A 10761-nucleotide genomic window follows, 5' to 3' on the forward strand; every position below is an offset into this window, starting at 1 on the left:
CAGATATGGTGCGTCCCCTCCCCTCCCTCCTCGCCGGCCGCCGCCGCTCGGTCCCCTCGTCGCGGCCGCCGGCCACCGATTTCGCCTGTCCCGCGTTTTTCTGCTCGGTCCCGGGCGTTTCCCGACGCGTCCGTCCGATCCGCTCCCAATGCGGGCTCCTCGTCGCCTCGCCTCCATCTCCTCTGACCCTCCTATGTTCTGCAGGATGGCCGCCACGCTCCACGCCAAGATCAACCGCAAGCGCCTCGACAAGCTCGACATCATCAAAATCTGGTGAGCCACCGACCCGATCCCGCCGGTTTTCCTCTGCTACGACCTCGCGGTTCGCCCGATTTTAATTCGCGTGTGGTGCGATGTGTCTGATGCTGCTGCAGCGAGGAGATCCTCAACCCGTCGGTGCCCATGGCGCTCAGGCTCTCCGGGATCCTCATGGGTGAGCCGTCCGGGTTATTTCGCTCCTTTTCTCGACGGATTTGTTCTTGTTCTCCCTCGGGGATGTGACGCGTGTTTGTTGCCTGTGTGTTTGGGTGGCGTGATGAGCAGGTGGCGTGGTGATCGTGTACGAGAGGAAGGTGAAGCTTCTCTACGGTCAGTCCATCTGTTGCCTTCCCTCGCTGCTTGCCGCACTTTTTTCTTGTCGAAATCTTCAGATTCTCACCGTTTCCAACTGTTCCTCGCAGATGACGTGTCCCGTCTCCTGGTAAACTCCGACTTCCAGTTTCCTCTGCATCCTGCTTGGTGATTTGGTGCTTGGGTTCATGCTTGTGCTGATTCCTTCCGCAGATTGAGATCAACGAGGCGTGGAAGATCAGGCCGGCCGTGGACCACACCGTCCTCCCCAAGGGCAAGGCTCAAGCCAAGTGAGTGCTCTCCGTCTCCATGCCCTGCCACAAGTTTCTGAATGTGCTTGCGTTGTGATAATGTAGAGCCGGCGTCCATTTCTCTCTGGAGATGGGGTTTTCCTTGTGTGTTTAGACCGTGTGGTGTTAGCCTGATGGTTTACATTGGGGGCTTTTGCAAGGTACCAGGTGGCTCTATGTATGGACAGCTTAACTTTGTCTGTTTATGAAATTTCTTAGAGGCTCGATAGCAATGCAGTCTCTGTCAGCTTGCTTGCCACCAATTGGTGTGTTCTGCATTGTACAGTATTGAGTTTACGATGATATGTGATTTGTGATGTTTTCAGATGTTTCTAATAGAAGATTGTGAATGTGTTTGCGTGGTGATGATGAAAAGTTGGTGTCCATTTCTCTGTGGAAATGGAATTTTCTTTGTGTCTTTAGACCGTGTGGTGTTAGTCTGATGGTTTAGATTGGAGGCTGTTGTAAGGTTCCAAAGTAGCCGAATGAACAACTGAACTTTCTTTGTTTATGAAATTTCTTAAGATGCCTAATAACACTGTCAGTCTGTCAGCTTGCTTGGTAACTATTGGTGTGTGCTGCATTCCGCACTACTGATTTTACAATGACCAACGGCACTACTTTGTGGTGTTTTCAGATGTTTCTAGAAAATGCCATATCACTGATTGCGTGAAATGTAACTGGGATGCACAGCCCTAGCCGTGGGTCCTTTCTGTGTGATCCTGCTGTAACTTGACTCTGTTCTTGTGTTTCTGGGGCAGCAGCTATTCATATAGACCTTCATATGATTTTGTGGCTCCTGTCTTGATATTCTGATTGTTTGATTAAATTCATGGGTTGCAACTTTGGCTAAGTGGGGTCGTTTGGGTGTTATAGCTGTTGGTGCAAGGGTTCATGTGGGTATTCATGTCTCTGTATGTTGCTGATTGTTATGTGTGGGTTAGCCAATTTTAATCAGCTCCAGGTTGCAAGGTGGTTTTTCCGGCCAATATGTATGTGTATTCTATGCAAGACTTTATGAATTTTATAGTTTCTCCAGCTTTTTTAGGACATAGTTTGTCCATTTGTTATCTTAACAATTTTAATAATGGGGTGGCTGGCTGGGACAGTGAGATATTGGTTGGTTTTGGGTTGTTCAGTGCTGACTTATTATTTTGGTATTAGTTTCTTATTCAGTATCAGTCAATCTCTTGAGAATGTATGATCTAATTATAGCAGATCTGGGGGTTGTATGGTACTTGAGTAATAATGCTATGTTCAGAGGGGATCTTTATCACCTTGGAAAACTGATAACATATCTTAGCATTCTGTCATGATCAGAGAGCGGACTCTTGTTGCTCGCCTTTGAAAGTTTGTTAGCACTCCAAATGAGATATTTAACGTCTTGCTACTGTGCCATTGCCATTGAGAAAAGGGGTTTATGGAGAATGATTTGTCTTAAGATTAAGAAAGCAGTGTGTCATTTTATCTGAAAGTTCTGCTTCTTGCAGGTATGAAGCAGTAACACTGCCAGAGAACGCGATGGATATGGAGGTGGAGCAGCCCGTGCTTTTCACAGATACTGATACTGCCAGGTTCCGGGGAATGGTAATCATTGTCATCTGTGTATTCTGGAAGTTGAAACTCTGATTAAATGCATGGATGGATTTTTCTGTCTCCTAGTTTCTGTCTGAATTGCCTGCACTCATCTTGACTGAAGTCTATGCTTGTGCAGCGCCTGGAGGATTTGGATGAACAGTATGTCAATGTCAACCTGGATGATGATGACATCTCTCGCGCCGACCGTCATCATCAAGGTATTTCTTTCTGCTCTTTGGTATTGCTCTTTGAGGGTTCTTAAGGGCTACTGATTATTAACTCTTGGTTCTTTATGATCGTATCTCAGCTGAGGCAGTCAACATTACCCTGGTCGATAATTTTGAGTCTGGTCTTGCTGAAACTGACATCTTCAATCGTTTTGAGAGGTAAAGGAGACTTAAATTTCCCTAATTAAAAGAAAAGAAAAGTTATTCTTATTTTAGTGTGCCATTCTCGTATCATCAATGTTGCGTTTTCTTTTAATTTGGTGGTGAGTACCAATATTCATTGTGCAATACTACCTTGTCACCAGATTTGACATAGCAGATGATGACACCACAGTCCATATTACTCTCGATGAACACCCAGAGGCTCCAAGTACACTAGTTCCCTCTCCACCAAGGCCAGAAGACCCTCCTCAACAACGGGAACAGTGTGCTGCCCCATCCTCCATCCGCGAAGAACCTCAACAAGGTGAAATTAAGCACATGACTAGTATATTTGATGATGCTACAGTGGGAAATGGCTTATCACATAGTAAAATTGGAAATGATTTCGGTTTAACGCTAATAGACACCAATTTTCATCTCATTTCGAGTCTGCGACACATTTACCATGTTATTTCAATTCAGGGAAACTTCCACCAAGACTTGTTTGAACACATTGACTTTTTCTTTGAGTTTCTTCTGGAATAGTACAACTTTAAGGTTATTTGTGAGAGCTTAAGATTTGCACTGGTGCTTAGCATATTGTGCGCTATGGCTATTCGGTCAAGTAGCGCTGGTTCTAAGCATATCATCTTCGCTCATTATCCCCAGTCGGTTTTGTAAATGGCCAATTTGAATGCGGCAGGACTATATATTATAGATTAAGTGGATAAGTAGTGTAGTATTGATTGCAGCTGAATTTACTACAGATTTTTGGTAATTTTCTATGTTATGACTGATCATGAGCAGCACTTATAATACGTACTGGATTTGCAAGTAAACTGATGTGGAACCTTTCTATTTGAAACGAATCTTGCATGTAGCTTATTGTCCTTTGGCTAGTTCACTGGTTGCATGTTATATTAGAAGTTGTACCACTGGACCCAGTTCAGCTACTCATATACTATAGGGCAAGTATCTTCTGCAGGGGATTCATTGAAGGAGCAAGAGGAGCAGAAGACGACGGTCTGTACCATTTACCTGATGAATAGTTGGCTTTAGTTGAAACTCTTATATGGAAAAGGAATTTGATGTTGTTTACATGAGGTTGCTTTTCGCAATATAGGAGCAACAACCAACTAAACGAGCAAAGAGGAAAGCACGCGGCAAGGGCCCCCAAGTGATCATGGACAACCAGATAATGATCCCAGGAAATGTATATCAGTCATGGTTGAAGGACCCATCAAGCCTCATCTCTAAAAGGCGTCAAGTCAGGAGTGTATGTCAACGTGTTATTGATTGGAACCACCTATTTTCCGATAGTTCTGAACTCATGCATTGTACTTACCGAATTGTTGTTTTGCTGTTTACTATTTGCAGAAAATCAATCCTATTAAGGCAATTAAGATAGGCGAGCTCATGGACTTGCCACCGTCTGCCCTAATGTCTTGCTCCGATGACTCACAAGAGATATATTACCCTCAGCAGCTTATGCAGCTCTGGAAGGAATGCACCAAAGTCAAGCCCCCAAAGCCCTCATCTTCTTCAGGTAACTATAACACTGAACTTTGTGTCACCCACCTTTTAACTTGCAAAAGTGCTAATTCCAAGCTGCACACTATCTCATATAGGAGATACATCATCATCATCATCACAAGAAAAGCAGCCGAGAAACTCTCCGCCTCAGGTTGTTTCAGAACACATTTCTCTATTGATTTATTTTCATCAACATTTATCTCATAATTGGTTAAACTGGCAGCCTCAAGGAGATCAGAATGAAATGGGAGCTCAACCAATGGGCTTCACACCAATGGACTTCACAGATGGCATTGAAAAGATGAGAGCAAACAAGAGTGGAGAATTTGAAGGTGTTTTTGATGGTCCGCATGGTGACCCTAGTGTTACACCTGGAAGTCCTGGTAAGTTGAAAACCTTTCTTTTTTAAGTTCCTTCTTCTTTAGCCGCTTCATTACATCAACTATGCTGTAGGGCTAAGTCGCAGGTCAGCTTCAAGCTCTGGTGGCTCTGGAAGGGGGGGATTTCTGCCATTGGATCCAGAAATACTGTTACAATCTGGAAGCGGAAGGTGACTGTTGATACTGATAGTAACCTTGTTCTTTATTAGTTGCACGAATAATTGACTATGTGATCTTGTGATGAAAGAAAAAACTCGGTGATTAAGAAAGTTTTCTCTTTGTACTGGGTTATCCTTTTATTTCTATGCTCTGTCTAGAAACTGTTAGAGCTGTCTCCCTGACGTTGCGTTGTACATAAAGGAAAACGACTGATCATTGATGTTAACCATCATAAGTGGCAGCTTCCTGTGGTTTTTCATTGTCTTGCTTAGTTTCTTAGTGTAACTGTCTGAGGACTATTGTGCAGGGCCAAGAGGAGGCAGCTTTCATCTGGACGGAGCTTGGGGAACCTTGATCCAGTTGAAGAGGAATTCCCAATGGAGCAGGAAGGGAGGGAGTGCAAGCTGAGAAGGCTTTCAGATATTGAACCAACTCCTGGTTGGTTGCATTTCTGCCTTTCTGTCCTTACCTTAAACTGTTGTTTATGGATATGAGTATTTCAATCCTGTTTCCTCCACGAAAACAGCAGTTAAAAACATTTCTTGTTTCAGATCTTATGGTAGAAACAGAACCCACTCAAACCCCGTTCACAAAGCAATCCAGTCCTCCCGATCACATCACTGAATCAATTCACTCGTAAGTATCCTGAGAACATTGCTGATAATTCCTGGGTGGCTTATGTTTGACTCGCGGAGTACAAGTGTGTACATCATGTGATGCTGGAGTTAAATTCATGCAGGTACCTAAAGCTCCACTTCGAGAGCCCGGATGCCCCGCCGTCTGAATCGCTAAGCCAGCTAACTTATGGGATGAATACAGCACAGGCTGCCCGCCTATTCTATCAAACATGTGGTATGGAATAGTTCTACATTGTGAATAAATCGTGCAATCACTAGAGTAAATAAGAAATCAAAGGTCTTACTGCATGATTTTATATAGTTGCTTTGCTGTTTATTGAGTATTCATAATTTCCATGGACAGTAACTATAATTACACACATTACATGCCATGCTTGCTTGTTCTTTTTCATTATACTGGGTCTTGGCTGGGTTAAAAAATTCTGACAGGTTAACTTAGCTGCGGTGTTAAAAGCAGATCATATATGTGTCATAGCATGAGAACCGGGGAAGAAACCACCAAGTTTCCTTGATAGCATCGACTAGACAGATAACCCCCTAGGACATTGAGTGCAACTCTTTTAACCGTTCTGTTTGGTCATGTCACTGAATGTAAACTATTGTTCACAGCGGGTTTTATCTTGTGCAGTCTTAGCAACGCTCGACAGCATCAAGGTCACGCAGGTGGAACCATACGGGCCCATCCTGATCTCGAGGGGCACAAACATGTGATCTCTCCCTAATCTTAAACACACGGAAGAACCGGGAGCCTCTTGCACATCTCATGTTTATATATCTATAGTGTTTTAAGTCTGCACAGGAAGAAGTCTTGTAGGAAGCTGCTTAGTTGCATCTGCTGGTGGGAAGCAAGCGAGTGATGGTGCTGTGTTATTGCGGTAGTTTGGTCAGGCCACAGGGAAATTCTGTAAGATATGCCACGCTGAAAGAATCGAGAGGATTGACAGGCGGTGTGTAGGTTAGTTGCTTATACTATGTTGATCAGGGGGATATTTATTGTACCGGAGAGTAGCTGGTTAAGTATGTTTAACCGGATATTTATTATACTACTGTATGTTTTGCCTATCGCAAATGATGATGCACGTTTTGCCCCTCTTCGCATCATTTGGTTGGACTAGTGATTCTTGTGCGTTCTTGAACTAGGTGCCGGTATGTCCGAAGCTGCAAGTTTACCATGCTTGCTGCTGCTTTAATCTGGTTGCCTGCAACATATCTTCTAGTATGTGGCAATGGCTTTTCTCGTTGAAGCTTCAGCGTTCAACAAGAAACTGTGATTGCGATGTTGGTCTTTCGTCGCAATGCATGTGTTCAGGTGGGCAATCGCCCTCCCTTGTTTGCTCCTAAAAACAAAGAAGCTTGCTTCAGTATTCAGGCAGGTACCGAAAGTAGCAGATCTGCGTTTTACCTTACCACAGAGCAGAGTAGTTTTCATCATATCCTAAAGGCTGAACTGTGTCAAGTTGATATGTGCCTCAGGACTGCATCAGAGAAGATCACTCCTTCCAATGCAAGTTTACGGTGTCGCGTGATGGCTTTGGCGCGGGCATGAATATGACAGCGGGGGTGATGATTTGTCCGGCGAAGCGCCTGCCTGATCTTCTTCGGCATTCTTCCCAGCAACATTGCTACACCTACACTCCATGGGCGGCACCCAAATTCGCGTTCACATGCATATCAAATCATGCAAATTGGCTAGTATCTTGACTGGTGATGATTCTCGTAAAGGTCGGTTTTGGCAATCTTCACACCATAGTAGACTTGCTATACCCTAGTCTTCCATCCAACTCATAGGATATTCTTCTCATTGTTGACAAAGGCCATAATGTATGCAATCAATGGTGAATCATGTCACTTTTGACATTTCTTGTGTCTGCTGGATTCTTACAGCCTTTTTCCAAGAATTTGCAGTTGCCAGACGATGATTTGACCTACACGCTTGTTTTTCCATGCAGATCCTTTGAGACAATAAGCGTGTCCACGTGTACATCAATGATTGCTCAATAATCGAAATGGAACCGAACACAATCTGGAAACTTCAATTCAAAGTGCAGCACAAGTCTCATTTCAGTCCCTCTTTTCAGCCTGCCGGTGAGGCCCGTGACTTGGACATTGCTGCTAATATTTAGCCATTAACCATGTGCATGAACAAGCCCCGCCCCTAGCAAGGTAGGATCTGAACGCGCATTACATTATACTAATAGCACAAAGAAATAAGTACCACCATTAGTGACAGTGAGGGGGGTTGAAGCAATGATGTTCCTTTGATGATGGAGCTTAGGCTTTGGAGACGCTTTTACCAACTTGGTAGTCATGATGCCGCTGCCCGTTTTCTCTTGCAGTTGTTGTCGCTTTGTCATCCGGTTTTGCCTATCGGGAAAAGACGGTGTGCGTTTCGCCCCTCTTTGCCTCATTTGATTTGAATATGTTATTGGACAAGCGATTCTTCTGCGTTCTTGAAGTAGGCGCCGGGATGTCCGAAGTTGAAAGCATGGTACGCTTGATGCTGCTTCAGTTCATGCTTAATGTTGCAGTGCTGCACTGGTGCAGACGTGCAGTGACGCGTCTTTGGCTTAATACTTTTGCTGCTGCTGCGATGATTCTTACCATACCCTAGTCTTCCTGGCAACATTGCCACACACTCACCAAAATTCGCATTCACATTCATAGGCCATGCAAATCAGCTAGCATCTTGACTGGCGATGATTCTTGTAAAGGTCGGTTTTGTCAATCTTTACACAATAGTAGACTTACTATACGCTAGTCTTCCGCCCAACTCATAGGATATTCTTCTCATTGTTGACAAAGGCCATAATGTATGTAATCAGTGGTGAATCAAGTCACTTTTGACATTTCTTGTGTCTACTGGATACTTACAGCCTTTTCGAACAATTTGCAATTGTCCGCATGATTCGCCCGACCTACACGCTTGCTTGTTTTTCCATGCACCAATTATTGCTCAATAATCGAATGGAACCGGATGCAAATCAGGAACTCCAATCCAAAGTGCAGTGCAAGTCTCATTTCAGTCAGTCTCTGTTTTCATCCTGCCGGAACCACAAGGAAGCAGGTGAGGCCCATGACTTGGACATTGCTGCTAACATTTTAGCCATTACCCATGTGCACGAACAAGCCCTAACCCTAGCAAAGCTAGTATCCCGACCCACATTGCATTATACTAACACAAAGAAATGAAAACCGCCATTAGTGTCAGTGAGGGGAGTTGAAGCAATGATGTTCCTTTGGGTGATGGAGCTTAGGCTTTAACCAACTTGATAGTCATGATGCCGCCCATTTTCTCTCGCGGTTGCCTTCGCTTTGTCATCCGGTGCTGACTTCGAGGCACCAAACCAGCAAGCCAGGGCCCTACCCTGGAAAACATTTGTCATGAACATGTCTAAAAAGAGCCTAAACCATCATCATCGCCGCTAATCTCCGCAATGATGGGGTGGCGATGGATCAACTCCTCCAAAGATGCACTAGCTGATCACACTACTTGCAGTAAAGAATAAGAAATATCACTAATCAGTATGGTATGGATGACCAGGACTAAAGCAAAGGGTATTTTACTGGTAGCTCCCCTCCTGACCCTTTTCCTAACCTTCTAGAGAAAGCACCTTTAAATCTCCTCTACTCATGGTACTACAAGTAGTAGATCATAGTCCTAAGCTACAATGCTAGTGAAAAGACAATTTGTACCGGTGACGTGTTGAGACCAGGATGCATGTGCGTCTCTAAAGAAAATTGGCTGTGGTTGGCACCTAAAAAAAGAAACACATGAATATTTGTTCATGCACAATATGACCAGGATTTTTTTTAAGAAAATCATGTGTCCTAAACTAGGCCATGGTCTGATTATCACTTTTTCCCCTTGATTAACTGGTAAACTCTGTTTTATATTTCTTTTTTTCTAGCAAAAAACTCTGTTTTTTCCACACTAAAAAACAGCTCCTTCTACTTGAAAGGCGGTGTTCCCGTCAGTTCCTTGAAAATAAAAACAGGGCCTTAGTCACACCCTGACCGTTGTCGACGGTGTTCGGACACGCAATGGCGGCATCTCAGGAACATGGAATCTGCAGCAAAGGATTTCCGTGGAGGCGACGACAAGGCGGCTCATGAACCGGAAGGAATTTTTCGGTTCGGGCCGGAATTATGGCGATAAGAACGGGGGCATTATTCAGAGAAAGGTGCTTTGTTGGGGCAAGTGGGGGTTCAGTAAAGCTGGGGAAGCAAGGGAAGTGGGAGAATTAGTGAGGCATCGGATTCTATTCGGGAACAAGCGGCACATATCCGTTTCTTAACACGGTTTCCCGGTTGAACTTCTTGGCAGGCGGCAGCCAGGGACGGACAGACAGGTGCATAATTGGATGTGAGTTGCACAAGTGTTGCGGATTCGGCTGCTGTGCGTAAAGGTAAAGGTAAAAAAGGTGGCGGGTTGGAATATGTTGTGGAATTTTACGTCTGTGTGTTTTCTTCGTCTGTAACTTTCATCTGGAATATACAGTTAAAAAAAAAGAACTTTCGTCTGGGATTATGCGTGTGTCTTTTTATTCGTTTGTAACTCTAACCAAGTTTTTGTAACTCTGACCAAGTTTTTGTAACTCTGACCAAGTTTTTATTCTGTTCGGAAGAACAAAAAACTCGGTGTCGCCCTGGCTTGCACGGATGGAACTCGTATGGTACGGACAGGTTCAGTTAATTTGAAATTTGCAGCGTAAAGCGCCTGTAGCTCAGTGGATAGAGCGTCTGTTTCCTAAGCAGAAAGTCGTAGGTTCGACCCCTACCTGGCGCGTTTCTATTAGTAATTGTTTTATATATTCATTAAAAAAATGATTTTTTTTCCTTTGGATGAAGTAGGGTGATCATAACACAAAATTTAATTTTGTTTCCAAAGAGAAAAATGTTGAGCAAAACTTGCAGGCTATGCCCGCTAACTTTGTGCAGAGTTTGTGTCAAAACTAGACAGTACCTCCAAAAGGAGTAAGAATCTGAAACATAACTGGAGCAAAGGAGATGCTGCGCCTAATAAGCGTGCCACCATCGCATAGGTGAAAGTTGTTTTCGAACCTTTTTTCCCTTTGGACGAAGCACAAGGTGACCATAACACAAAATTCATTTTGTTTCCAAGTAAAAATGTTGAGCAAAACTCGCACACTCACTACCACCACCTTTAGGCAAAAAGTTGTGTTTTACTCATCCCCGCAACGCACATGGACACTAGCAAGTATAAGAATCTGAAACTTGCTTTCCC

At 44.0% G+C, this 10761-nt stretch overlaps 1 protein-coding gene and 1 non-coding gene across 2 annotated transcripts; both read left to right on the forward strand.

Moving 5' to 3' along the window:
• The first annotated feature begins 205 nt into the window (after window positions 1–205).
• On the forward strand, window positions 206–6607 carry LOC119293666 (sister chromatid cohesion 1 protein 1-like). Its single transcript, XM_037572053.1, has 19 exons — window positions 206–273; window positions 375–433; window positions 544–588; window positions 681–700; window positions 784–860; window positions 2351–2447; window positions 2575–2656; window positions 2746–2824; window positions 2971–3131; window positions 3792–3829; window positions 3930–4082; window positions 4184–4352; window positions 4435–4490; window positions 4563–4722; window positions 4793–4889; window positions 5186–5316; window positions 5430–5514; window positions 5618–5730; window positions 6145–6607. The coding sequence occupies exons 1-19, from the start codon at window positions 206–208 to the stop codon at window positions 6225–6227; spliced, it is 1773 nt and encodes a 590-aa protein (XP_037427950.1). The 3' UTR covers window positions 6228–6607.
• A 3622-nt stretch (window positions 6608–10229) lies between these two features.
• Window positions 10230–10302, forward strand: TRNAR-CCU. Its single transcript has one exon. It is a non-coding gene; the product is annotated as a tRNA-Arg (tRNA).
• Window positions 10303–10761: the final 459 nt, after the last annotated feature.

This window comes from Triticum dicoccoides, chromosome 1A (genome assembly GCF_002162155.2).
Source record: "Triticum dicoccoides isolate Atlit2015 ecotype Zavitan chromosome 1A, WEW_v2.0, whole genome shotgun sequence".
Lineage (NCBI taxonomy): Eukaryota > Viridiplantae > Streptophyta > Magnoliopsida > Poales > Poaceae > Triticum > Triticum dicoccoides.

Coding starts and splice junctions, on each gene's coding strand:
- LOC119293666 (XM_037572053.1), top strand. CDS start 206: ATGGCCGCCACGCTCCACGCCAAGATCAACCGCAAGCGCCTCGACAAG. Junction 861..2,350: donor AAGGGCAAGGCTCAAGCCAA/GTGAGTGCTCTC, acceptor TGCTTCTTGCAG/GTATGAAGCAGTAACACTGC. Junction 4,723..4,792: donor TGTTACACCTGGAAGTCCTG/GTAAGTTGAAAA, acceptor ACTATGCTGTAG/GGCTAAGTCGCAGGTCAGCT.